The sequence below is a fragment of the Anabrus simplex genome, chromosome X (genome assembly GCF_040414725.1).
Source record: "Anabrus simplex isolate iqAnaSimp1 chromosome X, ASM4041472v1, whole genome shotgun sequence".
NCBI lineage: Eukaryota > Metazoa > Arthropoda > Insecta > Orthoptera > Tettigoniidae > Anabrus > Anabrus simplex.
In genome coordinates this window covers 198,948,290-198,972,247 of record NC_090279.1, presented here as the reverse complement: position 1 = coordinate 198,972,247, position 23,958 = coordinate 198,948,290, and the positions used below count along the sequence as shown (strand labels likewise).

Below are 23,958 nucleotides of genomic sequence, written 5' to 3'. Positions count from 1 at the left end.
AATTCTATGTCCCACAGCCAAAAAGACAAGTTACATTTACGTTCTACTGTAAAAATTTAAAAACCGCCGGTCACAATAACTCATTATGTTTATTTCTTCATTTGTCACTGTTAGTGTTCTCCCTAGGACCTTTTTAATGGGCGCACCTCCCTGCCGGTTTAACAGACCGCCCGGCATATATCTATATGCTAGTTACATAATATTCAAATCCATTCAACTCATTAGGTGCTCCAAATGAAAACGTAAATACTGTAAGACGTTTATTTAAATGAAATATCTTCATTATTGTCAGGATAATTGCATCAATTACATCGGAGTTTTGCTTGACTATTGCTTAATGTTGCACGTGAGCAGTGTCTGGATTGGTGAGAAATTACATGCGAGGACAGATTCCGTATACCATCACAGACCTGTCGGGCACTTTACAGCAATGGAGTGGTAAGCACCGGTGTTACATGATTATGCACGAACAGATGAACACCACAAGTTCAAGAATACTCTGTTATTTCTTGTTTGTGATAACACTGATATAGTACAGTTTTGCTAGTAGGTCTAATGTTTACCTGTCTGATATTAGTGTTAATGCCCTGAGGGGAATATACTGAAGTGTTATCATATTCGTTTTTTACGTATTCCCGCCTGGCTACTCATTCCTGCCACCCGGCTGACGAGAATTTCTGGGGAGAACACTGACTATCATTAACTCAATCTCATTATCGTGATCATCATTAATACAATTAATTAGCATTTATTTTCTGTTGTATGCTTTTCATTAAAATAAATTATTTTTGGTCTATCGAACCATTTCTTTTGCCGGTATGTTACGCTGTTTTAATAAATTTTATATTTAGTGTTTCTTCCAGCTTTTGCGTCACAAGTTCCCGATTTATGAGGTCGAATGCTTTTGTGAAGTCTATAAACACTACGTAAAACTTTTCTCTTTTTTCAAGGACTTCCCATATGTTATTGAGTAGTAATTGTACGGCGTTAATAGCTGATCTTCCTTTCCTGAATCCAAATTGATTTTCTGGTAGATATCTATTTCTTCTCTGACTCTCACCACGATTGTTTTTGTGAATATCTTGAATGTGTGGACTAAAACCATAAAAACGATACTACAATGGAACAAAATAAGACAATGTATCACTCTCAGAACTGATACTTCAAACGAACGGGGTATTACAGGGTGACCCAATTAGCCCGTTACTTTTCATCCTGGCAGCAGGAGAAATAATGAGAATAACCCATAAGGAACACGTAGTATCATACGCCTATGCCGATGATATAGTGATCGGATCAAGTGACATCACGAAACTACAAAACGCGATGAAAGATCCCAGCAATAACAGAAATCTTCATAAAGAGGCAGAAAGTAGCCATAGTAAACAACTTCAAGTACCTTGGCATTACTCTGCAAACAAGTGCCAAATGCTTTACAAAGCATGTAACAGAGAAAGCAATACAGGCGGTAAGGGCGATGCACGAAATCAACTACATTAGAACACTCAGCCTAGAGAAGGCGATGGCACTATTTAGATCAAAAAATCATGCCTATACTAACATATGGGATAGAAATAATATGGCTGTACCTCACAGAAAAGAACCTCTAGAAAGAGTAAAAGCTCTATACATAAAAAGAGCAATCGGAGTATCCAAGACAAGAAGATTAAGACTCGTCTACCTCCTAGCGCGAGAATCCTTCCTCATTGAAGACTTCAGAACACACCTGACCCTACCCAACACCAGAGCATCAAAAAATCTCCTAGCAACACCAAAAAAAAAAAAAAAAAAAAAGGTACATTCCTTCAGAATTTTTTGGAACTGGGGCCATGATAGACCGGACATTATTATTATTATTATTATTTATTTTCCACTAATTGTAGTTACAATTTAGGGATGGTGAATGGAGAAAGGGCATAGCCCCCTATACACAAAAGTGCCTCCATCACCACTTAAAATTATAATATACCAATATACAATTACATTCTACACGATGTTCTTATATACAGTTAAAATATTTACATAGACATATTTACATACAGTAATACTCACAAGACCTGTTCAACATTCAAGTCATTCGACACACACACACACTCTCTCTCTCTCTCTCTCTCGAAACCCCACATATATTTTAGCTAGGCCGGCTCACTCATACACATTTACCGTCTCAATCACTCGGGACCCCATAACTTTCATCCATCCTCCCACTCATACTGAACATTCTCACAGTAGATAAATTATGTTTTGTACAGAGGGTTTCGTTATATATACATCCGTTTTACGTCTTTACAGAAATTTTCTGCAGGTAGTTCTTTTATCTGCGGTGGGAGTTCATTCCACAACCGAGCAGAACGACTAAAAAAGCCACTTTGATATGATGCTGTTCTTGCAAATGGAGGGAAAAGGGACACACCTCGACCTCTTTGAGCGGAACGATAGTTCAGCTGTAAGCGGTTGAAAGGGTTTATATGAATGTTACCTGCGAGGGATTTTCTCAGGAAAGTAATATCTATTTGTTTACAGAGGGATGTTATGGAGGGCAGTGACCTGGCTGTATCTAAATGACCATGTTGAGTAATTAGTCGTTCTGCTCGGCGTTGAACTCTCTCTAGTTTCGTCATGTTCTCCACTGTAGTAGGGTGCCAGGAAGGAAGCCCGTACAACAGTATTGGCCGTACTAATGACAGATAGGCTGTCTGAACGGCTTTCTTCCTGGCTCCCAGTAGAGATCTGCGGATGAATCCCAGGACTCTGTATGCTTTACACCTTATTTCCTCAACATGTTTATTCCATTTTAAATTGCTGCAGATGTGAATGCCAAGCAATTTTATTGAGGTACAAGGCATCAGGTTTTTACCACTCAGTGAAATTTCGTGTTGTAACTGTGATCTTGCTCTAGTAAAGCGGATATATTTACATGTCTGTACATTTATACACATTCTATTTATTTTGCACCACAGAACCACGTTATCGAGATCTGACTGTAACTTATTTACGTCGTTCTCATTGCGAATGGCTCTGTAAATGATGGTGTCATCAGCGTACTGTGCCATAGAAGACGATACACAACCTGGCAGATCCAGCGTAAATATTGTGTACAGCAGCGGCCCTATCACACTACCTTGAATCACACCCGAGGTGACTGAGGTTTGTTTTGACCTAGCCCCACTGAACACAACGCTGTGCGTCCGACCTACCAGGAATGATCGAAACCATGCCTGCAGGTTGCCTTGAATGCCATACTTGTTAAGTTTTAACAACAGTCGTTGATGAGGTACCTGATCAAAGGCCTTACTCCAGTCGAGAGTTACGCAGTCCACTTGGGATATATTAGACTGGTCCAGGGAATGTTGCCACTCATCAATTACTGTTGTTAAAAGTGTAGTACAGGATTTTCCAGGGAGGAATCCATGTTGGTTGTTATTCAACAGGTTTCTCTCATTCAGAAAATCCAGCACATGTTTAACAATTAGGCGTTCCATGCATTTACATAAGCCAGATGTAATAGAGACTGGGCGATAGTTGTCTACATTTTCCCTGTCACCATCTTTGAATACGGGAACGACATTTGCTTTCTTCCATTCTTCTGGAACAGTCCCACTGTTCATTGAAATGTTAAATATTGCACAGAGAGAAGGTGCTAATGCTTCTGCACAGCGATGGAGAATTCTGGCCGGCACGTTGTCTGGGCCGTTCGCAGCATGAGGTCTAGTTCTCCGAAGACTTGTTGCGACCTCGTTAGCAGTGAAGTACAAGCTAGTTAGGGGCAGAAAGGGAGGGGTTGACCTTGGAGTGAACATGTCTTCATCCTTGTCAGCAGTGGAGAAGTTATTTTTAAATTTACTATTGAATGTGTCTGCTATTTCTTGGGGAGAGGAAACTGATAGTCCGTTGTACTTGAAGACGGATGGAGCACTTTTGCCACTTTTGTTTCTAATGAAAGCCCATAGCTCTTTACTATTGGAACTAAGGCTGTGGATATATGAACTGTAGGCATCACGGATTAATGATTTGAGTTTGTTCCTAGCCAGTCTGTACTTCTCCCACCTACTGTCACTTGGGTTTTCCTTCCATTTCCTGTATAAACAATTTCTCTTTCGAATACCTGATGTTATCTCTTTACTGATCCATGGCGTTTTTCGCTTATTAGAGATAGAAACTTTCGGCACAACTTGATCGACACATTCAAAAAATACTTTTTTCCAGTTTTCCCAGATCTCGTTGATATTTATATCGCCGGTGAAGGACGCAAGGGGAATAGGAAGACGTTTTGATAGAAGAGAGGAAAGATCGTTCCAGTTGGTGCGGGAAAAATTATATATTGTTCTGGAGTGGAGTTTTGGGGAGGGTTTTCTGTAGCTCAAAGTTGTAATTATGGCTTGGTGATCACAAAATCCAGGCATTACGTCCAGAAACTGGACGGATGATGGAGAGTTAGTAAGGAACAGGTCTAGTGTGGAGCGGGAATTTTGAGTAATACGAGTTGCCTCGAACACTAACTGATGGAGGAAAATGTCGTAGAAGGTGGAGAGAAAACTATTAGCAAGAGGATTGTTTGGTACTGGGGCGGCATTTCTAGACCAAGTAATTTCAAGATTGAAGTCACCAGCAATATAAATTGCGTCATAATTATTCTGTACTTGTTGCACATGATCCAGAGAGGAGAGCAAGGCATCGTTCATTGTTTGTGAGGACTTCGGTGAACGATATACAGATCCGATGAGGAATTTATTACTACCGCACGTAATTTCTACCCACACGGCTTCAGCTGTCGTCTCCAACTCGGGACGTCTAGTTGGATTACACTCTGGTTTTGCGGCAATAAGAACTCCGCCTCCTGTGGTTAGAGTGCGGTCCTTACGGAACAGGATGAAAGAATCTGGTAGCACTTCTGAGTCATTAGTTGTGTCTGAAAGCCATGTTTCACTGATACACACAACAGAGGGATCTAGGCTTGAGAGCGAAGCGAGAATATATTCTTTTCTACCTGGACGTAAAATGCTGCGTGCGTTAAACGCAAAGAGAGTTAGATTATTATTTACATATTTACAGTTGCAGCTATTTACAGAGTCACTGGTAACGTCACTGGTATTGGTAAAGAAAGAGTTCGTTAGTGGCGGCATTTCGCATTGCCAGCAAGTCCACGTTCTTCCTCCCTTCTTTAATTTCCTGTATTCTGAAGTAGAAATTTGTGCACATGTCCTGTGACTGCTTCACGAACAATTATTGCAGTTTACAAATAGTTGATTACGACGCCCGCTGCTTTCACATATTGTACAATGCTGAGGTCCGGGGTTCAATTCAATGTCTCCAATTAGCGCGAGAGTTAGGCACCACAGTGGCCGCCCAGCAATCGGAAGTCTGACAACTCTGCCTTCCCCATTACGACGCGGCCGCCCTACCGCCAGCAGCCCAAGGCTTTCACTGCCACACCAAGTGAGACACTTAAGAGAACATTTCTCACTTACCAACAGTTTTTCCAGAAGATGAACCTTCTTCAAATCACCACAAGACTTATCCGAATGCACTGTTACACTTTTCGCGTACGTCACGGCACTTTTTATCAACAAAACTATGATTAATGCACGGAGAACACTTGTAACGACCAGCATGCACGCCGCCATCTTGAAGTAGCATCCCCAACATCCAACTTCGAGCTGAGGCACGTGTTCACAAGACTGGCAGTACATGGTTTCCACCATCTAATTTGTACCAGCACCTCATACCATGAACCGACAGAGACATGCAAGTGCAAACTATGTGGATACATGTGTGAACGTTACCACGTAGAACTCTGCATCAAAAGAACAAAAACAATTAAAGAATATGCAATCCAAGGCACAAGCACGTGAGTACAGTGTATATAAATGTATTATTTTCTCTCTTTCTTTATGGCTATTTGGCTGCAATAAATATATTGTTATATTTAGTGTTTCAACAGACTAAAAGAACGTAAGTCGACTCTAGCTTCCATCTTCAAAAAACTTCTCATCGTACAGTGTTAGGTAAAGGACCTATGGTAATCCATATGGTGTTTATCCCCATAAAATTAATTTAAAACTGAAGCATAGGGCGCCTAAGAGAGATTCGGTTTACTCTGTCATCTGGGAGAGTAAAACTGGCATCAAAATTGACGCTGAGGCAGCCCGAGTGGCAGGGGCGTAACGGATGACAAAATAAAATCCCCCCCCCCCAACTAATATAAATTTAATTACAGCACACAGAAGGATTATAATATACTGTCCATTTATATAAACAAAAGGTTATTCATAAGATTATTAAAACATAATGTTTAATAGGGTTTATTTGACCGCCTCCGTGGTTTAACGGCTAAGCTGCTGAACTCCCCACCATGCACTACTTAGATGTTCGTACTTAACTTTAATTGGTTTCATTTCTTAGTAACTACAGAACTATACTCTGTAACTGACAGTGAAGTGGGCCGATGACTTAGATGTTACGTCCCTTTAAACAACAAACAAGATACCGAAGTCTTGGTTATAATAATTTATTCGATTACCAAAATAAAAATGAAATTAAATAATGTTCAAATAAATTTTGAAAAATATCAAACTGCACAACTGATAAAGTCTCTTATTAACAGAGAGCACTCGTTCGAAAAATGAGTTGAATGATTGATGGCATTATACATTGTGTCGAATGAATGTGTGACAAAAGTTAAATGTTCTGCAAAATTTGTGTATAATACAATCTCATGTGCACTAAACATTAACACAGTGTCATTTTCTGACTAAAATTTGATGTTTTGATACCAACTGACAATAATTTGGTGCAAGTCAAGTCTTTTGTAAGGAGGTTGTCACAATGTTCCGAGTGACGGCAAGGGCAAACATTGTTTACATCTGTGCTCTGTTGTCACACTCGGTACAAAATCCTGCCTCTAGATGCAACAAAGTTGCAATTCTACGTACAAATTGTAAATAAATAAACAACTATTTTGACTCATTCTACAATTGATATAGATATTGATTCCCATGAGGAACCTTTACTCATTCGGGACAAATATTTCAGGTTCCCTATGGGAATCAGTATCTATATCATCTGATGGCTAGGCAGGCATCAATATTTGGTAACGAGACAAAGTCTGTCGTAGTGCATTGGCACTGACGGTGGCTCCAAACAGCCTTCGCAGTGGCCTCCATGGTATCCACTAGCCATGCGGGTGTGCTATTTACTGACTTAGTACACTGGGGCGAAACGCTGGCAACGAGGAATGAGTTAGCTGGAAAATTTATAATGTCCAGTAACAGACCATTCTACAAGGCCGCTCTGATCATTTCCGTGTAGAGTGACAGAAGGCTAGGTACGTACATTTTTTTAATGTTTTGTAAGGATTACTCGGTGCCCCTTAAAAGCCTGGGCCCACCTGCATTGCCCTAACGTTACATTCCTACTGAGTGGCGTCAATTTAAAATGTCTGCACGCTGTAGCTGAGGATATGTTATTATTGTTATTATCTTCTGTATATCTCTTTTTCTCTTAATCTTGAATGTCCATATCTGCTTTTCTCCTAATCCTACACTTCCCGCATCAAGATTGAAGGTCTATTTAAATGACTCCTCAATTGTTGATGTCTGTCCACCTTGAAGTAGCTAGAAAGGAGAGAAAAAAAGAAAAAATTTAAATTAATAATGTTATTGGCTTAATATTCCACTAACTACTTTTGAAGGATTTTTCTGAGGTGCCAGAATTTAGTCCCAGAGGAGTCCTTTTCATGCCATTGAATCTACCAAGGCGAGGATGACATACGTGAGTACTTTCAAATACCATCAGACTGACCCAGGATTGAACCTCCCAAGTTGGGGCCAGAAGCCACCGTCTCAACCAGCAGGAAGTGGAAATGAGCTCATTGGATTCTGAGAAGAAATAGATGTAGGAAACTGGGTTTAATGAGGATAGAGTAGATCCATGTGAAGATCATTGTGTAGGAAGATGTGGAGATTGTCTTTGTGTTTTCATGTTTGTCCTTGTTGCAAAACACTGAATATGCTGTCATGTTTCAATCTTTTATTTTCATGTTATTCAGTTGACATAAACATTCTAAGATGATAAATATATGCCAGTAAAAATAATTCTGTTTTACTCAGGAAACTGTCCTTCATGAACTGGTTCCTGAATTTCCCATGGAGTTGAAGTATTCGCCTCAAATATATTTGTCAGCTCAACCGTTTTGTTCAGTGGTGGATACAGACCTCTCATTCAAGAGCTTGCCCAGAACTGACGTGGATGATTTGAAGGTGGGTATAAACTACAACTATGAATATTGTTATTTTATCTGAGACTGCAGAAAATCCTGAGAAATTGCTGGTTGGTATGGATGGAGTCTTGGGTAAGGAGTACAAGATGAAAATAGGCAAGTCCCAAACAAAAGTATGAATCGTACGAAGCCAGGTGATGCCGGTAATATTAGATTAGGAAATTAAGTTTTAAAGGAAGTAGATGAATATTGTTACTTGGGTAGTAAAAATATAACAATGGTTGAAGTAAAGATGACATAAAATGCAGGCTAGCAAAGCAAGGACGGCGTTTGTTAAAAAAAGAAATTTGCTCACTTCGAACATTGATATAGGAATTTGAAAAATGTTTTTGAAGAGTTTCCTCTGGAGCACGGCATTGTATGGAAATTAAACATGGACACTGAAGTATGATTCACCTGTTTTCTGCATGCATTCTCTTTAGTGTTAGTTTCTTGGTGTGTAGTCAAATACTAAATGATTTTTAATTGTATAATCACGCCATACTTCTATTTAATTGCAATACTTGTGTTATATTGTTCCTTTAGTGAAAGTTTTATTGTATAGTCATCATCATCATCAGTGTCCCACTCCAGTTGCCCAGGTGTGGTGAACAAGCCTCCTCCACTCCTTTCTGTCCTTCCACTTTTCCTGTTCCATTACTTCTGCCACATCCAATCCAGCTTCTCTAATGTCCTTCCAAATCTGATCCATCCACCTTCTTCTCGGTCTTCCAATGGGTCTCTTTCCCTTAACTTCTCTTTCCAATTCCCTTCTTGCTACCCGTTCCTTTCCCATTCTTTTTACATGTCCGAACCATCTCAGTCTTGCTTTCTATATCTTCTGTACTAACGGTTCTATATTTAGCTCTTCTCTGATTGTAATATTTTGAATTCTATCTCTTCTTGTCTTTTTAACTGATGTTCTTAAAAATGTCATTTCTACTGCTTGGATCTTACTATCTTGTCTCTTGTTGGTTACCAGCGTTTCTAGTCCGTATGTTACGGTTGGTTTGAAATACTGTTTATATATTATTAATTTTGTTCTCTTGGTTACTCTGTCATCCCATAAAAGCTCTCCCCTTCAGATTTTCATTCCAAATGTCCAGTCTCCTTTGTACTTCCTTTTATCCCTTTCCCCAAATCACCACATCATCTGCAAATACCAAAGCATTCACTTCATCACTACTGATACTCTGTTTTACACGTTTTATGATTTCATCCATCAATATAATAAACAATAATGGCAACAGTGCACTTCCTTGCTTGAGACTTTTTTTTTTTTTTTTGTATAAAATGTTTTAGAGTCACCACTCCCCACTTTTACACTGCTTTTACTCCCATGATACAACATTTTTATGTTGTTAATTAATGATTTTGGTACTTTCCATTTCATTAGTCTTTCCCATACGTTTTCTCTTAACTGTATCATAACTTTTTCCAAATCCAAAAATATGAAGATGATTTCCTTGTTTTTTCCAGATGTTTTCCCATTATCGTTCGCACTGTAAATATCAAGTCTATTGTTGGTCTATTCGGTCTAAAGCCATATTGTTTTACCTCTAACCGTGTTTCTATTATATCCCTCAGTCTTTTGTCTATGACTTTCTGCAATATTTTTAGCCCATGTGATAATAGGGTTATACCTCTATAATTTTCACATTTCTATTTCCTTCTTTTGAACAATGGTACAATGCTTCCTTGTTGCCAATCTTCAGGTATCCTTTCATCCTTCCATATGGTATTGAGGACTCGGTATAGCCACTGTCCAATGCTTCTTGCTGCCTTAATCATATCAGCATTGAATTTGTCTTTTCCACTTGCTTTGCCTTTGGTCATTGTTTTCACTGCCCTTTCAAGTTCCAACCATGTTATCGGGTTATCTTCTTTTTCTCCATCTGTTATTTCCATTTTCTTATCTTCTTCATCCAAGCAGACATCCTCAAGTTTTTCAAAATACTTTGCCATCACCTTCTGAAGACCCTTTTCGTCTTGTACTATGGATCCATCTTCTTTCTCTAATGCCTTGATTTTTTCTTTTCAGTTTTATTACTCTGTATAATAGTTTCTGATTTCCTCATGTATCTTGCTCAATTTTGTTGGTAAACTCTCCCCAACATTTCTCCTTTTCTTCCTTGACACTCCTCTTTACTTGTAGTTTCAATCTTTTGTATTCCACATGTACTCTTTCTATCTTATTTTCATCCATCTGATCCGTTTTTTGCTTTTCCTTATCCATTTTTTCTTCACCTTGTTCCTTTCTTTTATTCTTATTTTTTATTTTGTCTGTCCACCACCGTGTCTCCTTTCCCTTAACCTTTGCTTTTGTTTTCCCGCATACCTCACTTGCTGCTTCCACAAATGTCTGTCTTAAATTGTCCCACTCTTCTTCTCCACTTTGTATTTCCGTGTTTGGCAACTTCCTTTGTATCCAATCTTAGAATGTCATTCTTTTATCCTCCTCCAATTCCCAAATCCTGATCTTTGGTTTCTTCTTCAGTAAAATTTTAGAAAATTTTACTTGTTTTAATTCCTTAATTAATAATCTATGATCACCTTCCATACTTTCATGGGGATTATATATCTTCCCACTCTCGGTCTGTTGTTACTTGTTTTAATTCCATAATTAATAATCTATGATCACCTTCCATACTTTCATGGGGATTATATATCTTCCCACTCTCGGTCTGTTGTTATAAAATTGATGAGTGTTCCATACTGTCCATCCCAACTATATCGGCTGATCTTATGGCTGTTCCTCTTCATAAACCATGTGTTCTTTATTATCTGGTTATTTCTGATAAAGTCCAACAGTTTCTCTCCATCTTCATTTATATTGTCATACCTATGTGGGCCCAGAACATTCTCATATCCCATTCTATCAGTTCCCACATGAGCATTCAGATCTCCCATTATCACGATCCCATCTCCAACAATATTTGTTTCCAGTTCATTGAGGAAACCATCTTTTTCTTCCATGCTACATCCTGTCTGTGGAGCATACACCTGTGTTATCTTCAGTAGATCCTTGTTTACATGTATGTGCATTATTATAATTCTTTCATTTACATACTCAACTTCAGCTATTGGTTCAACATTCTGATTCACTTTAAATCACACTCCATTTCTTTTCTCTTTACTGTTACCCATCCAGTACAAGGTGTACCCCTTTCTCAGTTTCTTCATTCCTTTCCCTTTCCATTTTACTTCACTTAATCCCAGGATGTTGAGTTTTCATCTCTCCATTAGGTCAATCAATTCATTTTCCTTCCGATTCATTGTTAAAATATTTATTGTTCCAAACCGGGTCTTGTTCTCTGATCTAACACTTGCACGAACATCAGCATTACCATCATACTGTGCAACTGTAGTCAGAGACTTGTCAGTTCCGTTTCTGTTTTTAAACTTCCATCCGAGGCTTGTATTATAGTTGACAACAAGTACAAATGTACTCATCTGCTGACCTGCTCAGCCTAACGCACCTGAGGATTTTCCTTCAGGGTTTACTCCCTTAGCCTTTGAAGATCCCTCTTCTCCACAAGGCAGTGGTTTCCTCTTCTAATTTTCCCCAGAAAGGATGGGTTGACTCATTCACCATCTTCGCCATTCCGAAGGTCTCCTCCTCTGCCTAAGATGCTGTTAAGGTCTTCACCCGTAACCCTGGGCATGGATTCCGCGTTATACCCCGTGGGACTGGGTCCCTGCCTGAACTTAGCTCTCCTTCACACCAGCCTACTGATGTGGAGGATACCCACTCCCGCAACGTGGATGTGCCAGACAAGAATTACTGAAGTGAAGGATAGGGGAGATGACCCTATCTCCCTTGAGCTGGGTTAATGGTTGTGTATGATGCCACAACCAAGGACTTTATTGTATAATATTGAATCAAAATCTCAAAAAACTATTATTACAGCACTAAAGTTGGTAAATTGTCCACCTTTACCTCTCTGTCGAAATTCTCTCAGAGAGCATCAGAAAACTTACAGTTTTGTAGCTTTTTAAAAGTTTGGATGTATATACCCCCATCTTCCCACCCCGCAAACCCAAGTACATTTTGTTGTCTGTAAATTTTTTTCCTCCCCCCCACTTCTAATTCCCAATCGCTGCTATTGATCCAGGTAATTAAGTTATAATATTGCTCATTACCTAAATGTTGTAATTGGATTTATGTAATTCTGTTATACAGTAAAATGTTTTCTTTTCCATGTAGACGGAGATGCCAGATGACAATAGTGATGGAAACAGTAGCAATGGGTCTTCTCCAAATTGGTGAGTACACTTACAGAATATTTTGAACTATAATTGTGGAACTTATAACAGTGCAGTCTTTCATGGCCGATGTCAACTGACGGGCTTTGATATATTTCCCGGGTTATTAGACTATGTTGTTTAGGGGCCCAAGAGGTTTTGTTTGCAACTCCTGTACCAGAGCAAAATTGACCTCTTAATCTCAGCTTTACAATCAAATTCATGAGGGCTGTCAATCAATCAATCAATCAATCAATCACCACTGATCAGAATTTAGGGTTGTTTCCCATGTGGCAGATTCCCTATCAGTTGTTTACCTAGTCCTTTCTCAAATACCCCTTGTTGGTGGTAGACGCAGACGAAGAGCACACCCTCGGTATCCCCTGCCTGTTGTAAGAAGCGACTACAAGGGGCGACCAAGGGAAGATTGAATTAGAACCATGAAACTACTTGTGATCAGTAGCAGCAGAGAGGTGTTCACTGTGGGTTTACAGTACCTATGATTAGTAGCACTATATGAGCGGCACCGTGGGTCTGCGTTGTCTGTGATTAGTACCCTCTAGGTGAGGAACACCATGGGTTTGCTTTGCCTATGAGTAATGCCATTATGTGAGAAAGACCATCGGTCTGCGTTACTGTGTGACATACATTACTTGTGAGTAGTACCATAATGTGTGGAACATCGTGAGTCTCTGCTACTTCTGATTAGTACCGCAACATGATAAATACCATGGTTCTACTTTACTAACAATAAGTACCATTATGAGGGGCCGTTGTCCTCGATTTTGGACCCCTTTAGACAACAAGCATCATCGATTCAGGATTGTGCTTTAGAAGCAGTTCCTTGGTCAGTATTACTATTCAAGATAGTTTCTGAGAGTAGCCTCCGTGGCTCAGGCTGCAGCGCATCGGCCTCTCACCACTGGGTTCCGTGGTTCAAATCCTGGTCAATCCATGTGAGATTTGTGCTGGACAAAGCGGAGGCAGGACAGGTTTTCTCCGGGTACTCCGGTTTTCCCTGTCATCTTTCATTCCAACAACACACTCCAATGTCATTTCATTTCATCTGTCAGTCATTAATTATTGCCCAAGAGGAGTGCGATAGGCTATGGCAGCCGGCACAATTGCTATCCTCACCACTAGGTGGGGGCTTCATTCATACCATCCCTGACCCGGTCACTGACTGGAAAACAGGTTGTAGGTTTTCTTCAGTTTCTGGGAAGGTGGGGAATTGCGGGTCGGATCCACTGATTGTTTTGAATTCATATTCATTCATTCATCACCACGTTTTGAATTCTGACCACTGGATGATTTGGAATTTTAAATTGACATTACATTTCGTCTCATTTTGTTCCATTAGGGGCCAATGACCTAGATGTTAGGCTCCTTTGAACAACAAGCATCATCATCATCCTAAAATGATTTCAGAGAACTAGGAAATCTATCAAACTTTCCCATTCATAAATTATTCTCTTAACTGGCGTGGATGATGTTATTCATGATTGGCTCGAGAATATTGATGTTGAAACACACAATGAAAGTGTGCAAAGTGAAAATAATTCATCTTCAAGTGTTATTGGTGAAGGTGAATCTGATGCAATTTCCAAAGAGCCAGTGCCAATGGATAATTAAAGATTTATACAAGGTGTAACAAGAGCTTCTGTGGCTCAGGGGGTAGCGCGCCAGCCTCTCATCACTGAGTTCCGTGGTTCAAATCCCGGTCACTCCATGTGAGATTTGTGCTGGGCAAAGCGGAGGTGGGACAGGTTTTTCTCTGGGTACTCCAGTTTTCCCTGCCATATTTCATTCCAGTATCATTTCATTTCATCTTTCATTCATTAATCATTGCCCCGGAGGAGTGCAACAGGCTTCAGCAGCCAGCACAATTTGTATCCTCGCCGCTAGATGGGGACTTCATTCATTCCATTCCTGACTTGGCCGAATGACTGGAAACAGGCTGTGGATTTTCATTTTTCACAAGGTGTTATACATCAACAGGTAGGAATGTCAGTAATGACTGGATTTGGGAATGTGTAGCTAGTAAATGTCACATGTAAGTCAGTTTGTGAAATTCACTCTGTGGTAAAGAGAAGGGTAGGAGATAATCCAACAGAACTTTAAGTGGTCAATGTATTTCTAACCCCACAGTTCTGGGATCATGTCACTAAGATCTAATTTAGCATCAATCTATTCCATCTTAATTTTTCACCAAAAGTGTATATTCAATCGGATCTGAACAAATTTCAAGTATTATGCTACCTATTTTTGTTATAATTATGTGTGACCAATTAGTTTTTTTAGTGTTTTAAGTTCTTATGGGTGATGATGGTCTAATATGAATAGGTCAAAACTAGTACCAAGATTAAAATAAATTGAAGTACTAATTTTATATTGTATTGATTAGGTGGATTACCTCATTTGTCTACAGTAATTATTTTGTTAGGGGCTGCCTGGCCGAGGCGGTAAAGGCGTGCTCGGTTCGCCCGGAAGGACGTTGGTTCGAATCCCCGCCAGGAAGTCGTAAAATTTAAGAAACAAGATTTCCACTTCCGGAGGTGCATATGGCCCTGAGGTTCACTCGTCCTACACCAAAAATGAATACCAGGTAAACTCCTGGGGGCAAAGGCGGCCGGGCGTAGAGCTAACCACTCTACCCCATCACGTGCCACGGTTAACAATGGTGGAAGCCTTTACCTTCCACTCCTCCAAGGGCCTTCATGGCATGTACGGAGGTGTCTTTGTCTTTTGTCTTTAATTATATTGTCATCGATATGGAACATGAAAATTATAAACTTCCATCAATAACTTATCTCAAAACTATACCTGGGACGAGAATGACAAATATTGAATTTTCACAAATCAGCTGATTTACTCCACCATCTGTCCAAGTTACTCTACAACACTTTTGTACAAACCGCAACCGTAAATCATCTATTTCATATGTCGGCTGGCTTCTGCGAGGACAAGTCAGTGGCCCAGTTTCTTCAACGAATGTTAAGTGTTAACACTGCTGTTAAGGAGACTTAACACATAATTTAACAAAATGGTCGTCTCATCAGGAATTGTTAACTCTAACAAATTGTTAATACTTGTGTTAAATTAACATGGCAACAGCCCTGTGTTAAACCTCTTAACAGCTGCTAATTTTAAAAATTTAGGCATGTAGATTACATTAAGTTTGAAGCTTTACTGCTGTATGAAGACTATTTATAAACTGAAGAAGGCAAAGGACGACCCATACTAAGGAAAAACGACCTTTTAGAGTTGTCAGAAGAAAGATTTCTACAAAGATATCTAATTACCACAGCCATAATGAACAAGGTACTAGAAGAAATTGAAAATAGGTTAGAGTTTCCAACAGATTGAAACTTACCAGTACCTCCACTGCAGCACTTGCTTATAGCTTTTACAAGAAGAGGTCAGACCAATCGATTTCAATGAGATTAATGTACCTGTTGGGGGACACGCAACAGTAACTTGTGTATAAGAGGTTAGGTTAATATGCTTTCGTTTTCGAAAAAATTGAGGACAAATGTCATGAGGCAGGATCCGCTTTGGACCAAGTGGAGGTGATAGAACACTGAAAGGCAAACACATTTTACTTAAACATGTCAGGTCCGAACCTAATAATTTCTGAAAAATTTATTAATCCACCGATTCCAATTCAACGCGTATATACTTGTAGAGTTGTGCTGCACTAAAGCGGAGCAGTGGCCGCGTGGTCACCGTACTTATCTACGAACCGTGACGACCTGAGTTCGAGTCCAGCTGTAGGTGATGTAGGAGCCTCATATAAGAATATATTGAATGTTGTGATATAAACAGTCAATTCTTTCATTTTTCAAGCACTCTCGCACACTTTAAAATTAACATTTACAACAATGTTTGTCCCGCATTCATCGTAATAATGCTTTTATTGCCTCTTACTACACATGTTTACATCTTGGCAGTCTCTGTTAACCATAAACTATAATAATGTCCAAAATCTGTGACAAAATACTATTCCAACATACTGCTAGAGGCGCTTTATATAAAGAAACAAAAGATGCTCACTGCCAAACGCGTTCAGAAATCTCACGGAAATGTGTTCATTTGTCTTTAACATAAGTTGGAAATGTGGTTGTGAAGCAGGGCACTTTTAACCGAAGTGTTAAATTAATAACAGTTGCTTAGTTAATATTTGTTAAGTAAAATTTAACACAGAGTTGGAGAAACCGGGCCAATAAGTATCTGCAATCAATTTTTGTAGTTTATTACGAAAAGTGTACACACTTTTTATTGATATCCTTTTTCATCATAGTCACCCTGCTTTTCATTGCATGTGGGATCCGGGATGCTTCCATTCCATGCTCTGACGTTTGCTCTCTGGTTCGAAGTGGTGAACCCATGTTTCATCTGCAGTGATGATCAGTTTCAAAAACTTTTCAACTCCATTGGCATGACGGTCCAGTAGATGCTGACACATTCTCGCACGATTGTGCTTCTGCTCTTCATTGAGTTTCTTTGGAACCCATCTCGAACAGACTTTGTGAAAGTTAAGCCTGTTATGCACGATTTCATATGCAGACCCATGGCTAATGTGTGTTTGGTTTGCCACGTCATCGCAGTCACTCGTCTGTTAATCAGGATCATATCACACACTTGTTCAATATTGGCATTAGTTACGGCTGCAGATGGACGCCCAGAACTTTCCTCATCCTTCACACTCGTGCAACCCCTTTTGAACTGTTCAATCCACTGGTAAACACTTCGCTGTGCAAAAAATTGTCCCCGTATTGTGCTGAAAGTCTTCTAGGAGGGGCCAGTACATTGTGAAGTGATTGGCGATGTTGCTGTGGGCTCTGCCGGGCAGCCCTTACACCCGCCTGCACTTTTCCTTCCCCTGACAACCCCACATCGTCCTTCCAGGCTCCTCCTGGACGTCGCACACTTGCAAAGTCTAGGAACCTACCAACGGCTCTATTTCCACAATCCAAGCGCCTCAAGACTAAAGACAAAACATTGTGCTTGCTGGACAGCAGCCACAATCTGAAAGCATTTGCCATTTCTTTGAAAATAGAAAAGCAAAGTGTTTATGGCCAAAATAATAAAGATAACATTGTATAACTGAATATCACACGACATAAGTTCGACTTTGCTATATTTGTCCATATCTTCATCTAATCAATTACAGAGTGAAATAATGTTAAATGTTTTTGGAAAAGCGGCGGGGCTACGCCCAAAAGCCCTTCACGCACGAACCACCACTGTTTGAAATGTAGTAGCTTCCACACCTGCTGTCCAAATTGTTTCCAAAATTTTGCACATTTCTGTGCTATTATTGTTATCTAATCTATGCACTTAATACATAATTAAGTTACTACGGAAATTCAACTTTCCGTATATTATTATCAGCCTGTGTATCGTATGTGTCTCTATTCATTCTTCATTCAAATTGTTGTAACTGGGCGAGTTGGCCGTGCGCTTAGGAGCGCGCGGCTGTGAGCTTGCATCCGGGAGATAGTGGGTTTGAACCCCACTGTCGGGAGCCCTGAAGATGGTTTTCCGTGGTTTCCCATTTTCATACCAGGCAAATGCTGGGGCTGTACCTTAATTAAGGCCACGGCCGCTTCCTTCCCATTCCCGGGCCTTTCCTATCCCATCGTCGCCATAAAACCTCTCTATGTCAGTGCGACATAAAACAAAAAAAAAAAACAAAAAAAATTGTAATTCTGGAACTACTTCTCCTTCTTCTGCTGTGTGAACTGTGTCACACCTGTAGATTTGGCGTTGTTTTGCGGCCGGATGTCCTTCACGATGCCAACCCTATGTAGGGGGGTATATTGCCTATTGCATGTTTCTGTGGTAGTTGGTAGTGTGAGTTGTGTGTGCATGAAGTGAAGAGTGTTGGGACAATCACAAACACCCAGTCCCCGAGCCAGGGTAAATAACCAGATTAGATTAAAATCGACCTGACCAGGAATCGAACCCTAGGTCCTCTGAACTGAAGGCCACGACGCTGACTATTCAGTTAAGAACCGGGCTGTTGTATTTCCTGGACTAGTAAACCAATTTAGTTAATACTAGCTGATGTACCCGTGTTACGCTACGGGGTTCTCAGAAAGACTGACTTTGTGGTTTTGCTAACTGAAGTCAACGTAGCTCATTACAGAAACGTTAGTAGGAATGTAGCGATTAAAAGCAATGTTATATAAAATACTCGATCAAATGGAAAGCTGCACATTTTCTCACTTTCAACAAACATTACTACGGTACTGATCTAACAGTCCAAAGTTCCAGAGCTGGAATGGCCAGGCCGCAGACTGCCGTGAACACTCCTCTGCCAGTATTCCGTTAAATACGCACACCTCTCATTCCAATCAGTGTCTCAGTGTAGGGATTGAATAGCTTGAATGCTGTGAACCCAGTCTGTTACGTAGCAGTAGTATCAGAAAATATATGAACCAGAGAGGTGGAATGCTAAAGAAGAAAGTTATCTAACTCCCCAGCTACTTCCCGTCAATATTCAGGCAGGCTGTTACAGTTGGTACGACCGGACGTGTTGGCCTTGTGGTTAGGGGCGCATAGCTGTGAGCTTGCATCCGGGAGATAGTGGATTTGAACCCAGCCCTGAATGTGGTACATTTGGTGATCTCCCATTTTCATACCAGGCAAATGCTGGAGCTGTACCTTAATTAATGCCACGGCCACTTCCTTTCCACTCCCAGCCCTTTCCTATCCCATCGTCGCCATAAGACCTATCTGTGTCGTTGCAACATAAAACAAATTGTAAAAATAAAAAAACAGTACCTCTGTGACTAAAACCAGTTTTGCAATTTAACTTTATTCCTTCAAAAGCATAGCCAGTGTACTATAAAGTGATGCTAATAACTAATTTTTGGTAAAATTGGACTTAATCCGTTCTTTCTGTGTGGTCTTCATTTGTGAATGCTGTCGAATCATGGAATTTGCATTTCATTTCACTTGCTGATTTTTGCTTGTTGAATCCAAATGGTTGAATTTGTACAGGTATCTGTTGTGTTTGGAATGTAATAAAACATCGAGTATTTTCCAGTGGATCACACTCCTTCCCTTCTTCCGCTGAAGGACTTGGAGAGATCCCTCCAATCCCAAACTTGTGTACCTTGAAGGATAAAGTGATTGCAACCTACGTTTGTTCGCATTGCCGAAGCAAGTTCAGAAACGTGTATAAGTTGCGAAGACACCTTCACTCTCATCATCGGTATATGTCTCAAGATGTGGGGTTCTCTTCCTTCGTCTTCATCAAGATCTACGGCACGAGAGCAGAGTTTATGAAGCACATTTTAGACTTCCACCCTCAGGTATGTCCTGTCTGTAGGGAGACTTTTCGCAGTTGCTGGGAACTTGACGAACACCTGCCCATGTACAGTAAACTTCGATCTTTCTCTTGTCCGAGATGTTATCAGGTGTATCCCACTCGTAAATCCCTAGAGCAGCATATGCATATTAAGGATTATAACTGTAAATTATGCAATAACAAATTCGGTGATTGTTGTAAATTTAATCATCACGTCAAAAGCCACACACAAGAGGTCCTGACCTACAACATACATTGTAAATCGTATTCTAAAACTTATGCAGTTGCTCTTCAGAATTCTCAACTGAATTGCCCCAAGTCTGAGGAGACATTTGCGACCCAGAAGTCCTTGAGCGATCACCTAAGAGTTCACACATGACGTCTTTTTCGTCACTGGAATGCTCATGCTGGTGTTCCGCTATTCCCATGCTCAATGTGCAAAAATAAATTTAAGAGGTTGTTTAAGCTCAAGGCACACGAGAAGATCCATAGCACCGAGCTTGATAGCTGTAGTCGCTTAAGTGCGGCCAGTATCCAGTAATCGGGAGATAGTAGGTTCGAGCCCCCTGTCAGCAGCCCTGAAAATGGTTTTCCGTGGTTTCCCATTTTCATAGCAGGCAAATGCCGGGGCTGTACCTTAATTAGGGCCACGGCCGCTTCCTTTCAATTCCTAGGCCTTTCCTATCCCATCGTCGCCATAAGACATATCTGTGTCGGTGCGACGTAAAGCAAAAAAAAAGAAAAAAAAAAAAGCTCCATAGCAAACAAGGGTCTTAGTCGGACAGTGGGAACATATGTGCTGGACAACTGAATCTTTTGTGAACTTGCGTATTTATTTGTTTGTTTATTTGTTTGTTTCTTTCTTTCTTTATTTGTTTGTTTGTTTGTTTGTTTGTTTGTTTGTTTATTTATTTATTTATTTATTTATTTATTTATTTATTTATTTATTTATTTATTTATTTATTTATTTATTTATTTATTTATTTATTTATTTATTTATTTATTTATTTATTTATTTATTTATTTATTGTAGTAGTTAGGACTCCTTTACACTCAAGCACATCATTGTACAGAAAAATTGTGGAGAATATTAAATATTTTAAAAGAAAGTACAGTAATTTGTAATATAAATTCAAAATAAATGCAACATAATAATTATATCAATATGTACATATCATTTGTCAAACTACTAAATGAAATTTCATGAAAATTAAATTACATACAAACACACACACACACACACACACCATCATTCACTCATCAAGATTCACACCATTGGCTTATGCATCTAAGAGGTACTTTCTGTAGAAAGACTTGAAAGACTCTATAAAGAGTTACTGCTGCGCATGTTTTTGGAACAGAGTTCCATAATCTAGTTCCCCTCGCAATGAATGACCTGCTAAAGGGAATGGCAAGTGTAGTGACAGGGCGTGTATTATGTTGGTGGAAAGAGGAATGGTATGTAAAGTTTTATGACGGGTACTGGAGAGTTCTCACAGTTAGTGATCTGAACACCCAACACGGCTACATGAAGATTTCTGAATTCTTAAAATTTCAGGAGGGAAACTTGCTTGTAATAAGGCACGACACGTGTGTCATAGCATAACGAAAATGTAAATCTGATGCGTAAATTCATGGTCTTTTGTATCTTTCTCATTTGTTCTTTCGTTGCATCTATGAATACAGCATCACAATAGAATAAAGCGAGATCTTTCATATTACCTGTAAAATGTTATGGTGGTATTTCAGAGGATGGAGTGAGGCATATGCTCTGTTACAGATACGATTCCATATGGCACGGTCATCTATTAGAATCATCCTAGCCACAGTTTCATTCCAGAGTGTTGCAACCCTTTCATTCTTGATATAATTGCACCACCCATTCCCAGCCTTCACACTGTTCCTATGAACAACACTGAACAGAACCGCTTTACAATCCCGAAAACTCGGCCTAATGTGGATCAAAGGGTGGCCGAGTTTGTGAAAATGCTGAGTTACCGGTAATGGGGTTAAGAAAGAATAAGTATGAGTGTTTCCTCGGAAAATACAGTACTGTACTTGTATGTATCATTTGCTTGAGAATACAACAGAGAATACTGCCCAAATATTCTTAAACAAAGGAAAGGGACATACTTTATGAAGGCCTTTACTACATGAAACTGAAAATTAATGAATACACAGTGTAGAGTAATTTACCAGATAAGACAGACCTCACAAAAAATACTTTATGAAGGCATAAAACTGTCCATAATGTAATTAACTAGCCGACTTTGCAAAAACTGGCTACTTTTTAAAAAGGAAATTTGTGATGTCCTGTTGTCTTCCGCACTGCACTCTGCGGTTTGCCACTTCATCACGAAGATGACAAAGAAACAGTAAGTCCATTACCGATGCACCTTGTTGTTCAAAATACTGAAGGGCGGTTTTGACAGCCTTAAGTCCCTCATTATGAGATATTTTAGGAGCTTGTACGGTGGAGTCCTCAACATCAACATCTTCGTCATTTTCCGGCAGTGACAACAGTGGGACCTTGAACGGGTCTGCATGCATTAATGGTACGTCCTCTGGGAAAGGTATGCTTTATGATAACACCATCCAAGTCATAGGCAACGATCAGCATGGCCTTTACATTGGTTCCAGTCGGCCCTACCGTTACTTTTCGCAGTGACCCGTGATGACGCCACTCATTTGATCCATGTTTCTGGCCCAGATCTTGTCGCTAGTGTCTGTCCACCATAAGATGTCCTCACCTTCGCATTCATAGCGCTCCAAGTGCGTACAAGCTGCATCATATCTCAGCCATTTTTGATGTTCAGTCAAATCATGTGAAACCCATTTGTATGTGATTTTCCACGTTCCCAGCCGCTTCTTCAGGATTTGCAACACAGTTGAAGGCGCCAGCCCTGTATCATTGGCCAATTCACGAAATATGCTGCTCCAATCCCCCAGCACTAACGCGTTTACATTCTGCACATTGTCATCACTTACTGCAGGATAACCAGGCCACGGCATGTCTGTCACATTTCCTCGTCCGTCTTTGAAGGCCTTGACCCATCGTGCTACACTGCAGTAAGCCTCTTGCAATCCTTTGTAACACTGCCTTGCATTGCGACCTCTAGGGCACTGAACTTTCAACCAGCTTCTCTGACCTTGCTTCGAAATCATTACAGCTGTACTCCACGAGCACGTGCTCATAACTGCATTCTTGTTTGTTGTCGCTGCACACGTGCATGGCATGTGGAGGGCAAGGTCAGTTACGCTGAGGGAGGGTGGTTATCCTAAGCTACCTTAGGTATACATTATATTGCCTGGCTAGTTTCATGGCATTGTTACAGCTTAGTTGCCACTGTTAAAAAATCAAACCATGTACTGTATTTAAAATATGTAATATTACTAAGAATATATATAAGTATGCAAAATGAAACCGAAGTATAAACAAACCAGAGCCCACAATTTGTTTTTCTTTTAAATTAATAATAATAATAATAATAATCGTGACCATAATGGACAGTAATGGGTCCGTATTGACTAAATCACAGTAAATACAGAGCCATCCAGAAAAAAGTAGACACTCTTTGACAGTCAGTATTAATGTATCAAAATGACATACCGTTACAATTCTTGCACGGGGGAAGGTTATTTTATGTGTTCAAAGTGACCCCCACTAGCAGCCAAAACAACTTTGATGCCGCTGAACTGCTGACCGAACTATGGCTATCAGAGTTGCCGGTGTGATAGCCACACAAGACGCCTTGATGGTTTCTCGTAGCTCATTCTGTGTAGCTGGCATCTGTCGATAAACTTCATTTTTCAAGATCCCCCATAGATAGAAGTAAAGAGGTGTAAGGTCTGGAGACCGTGGTGGGTACTCAACAGCTCCTCTTCAACCTATCCATCGTCCAGATAGATTTTCATCCAAATAGGTTCAAACATCTCTGTGGTAGTGAGGCGGAGCATTGTTGTACGTAAAATCTTTCATTTCGAAACCCTGCTTTCACGTGCACCCTCATTCGCAGATTTTTGAGGTGACCTAGTAAAATCCCAAATACGATAAATTGTTGTATGTGTTGGTACCATACACATTACGCCATTGCCGTTGTACCTCCATGTTTTCGTACTTCCAGTACCACTTCAATAC

At 40.0% G+C, this 23,958-nt stretch overlaps 1 protein-coding gene across 3 annotated transcripts in view; it reads left to right on the top strand.

Moving 5' to 3' along the window:
* LOC136885962 (zinc finger protein 883) overlaps nt 1-23,958 on the top strand; it is a 48,514-nt gene that overhangs the window by 14,070 nt on the left and 10,486 nt on the right. For all 3 annotated transcript variants that reach the window (XM_068230746.1, XM_068230745.1, XM_067158666.2), the window contains 2 exons: nt 8,109-8,258; nt 12,465-12,523. In XM_068230746.1, the coding sequence (XP_068086847.1) occupies nt 8,109-8,258; nt 12,465-12,523 (209 nt within the window). The remainder of the gene's footprint in view (nt 1-8,108; nt 8,259-12,464; nt 12,524-23,958) is intronic.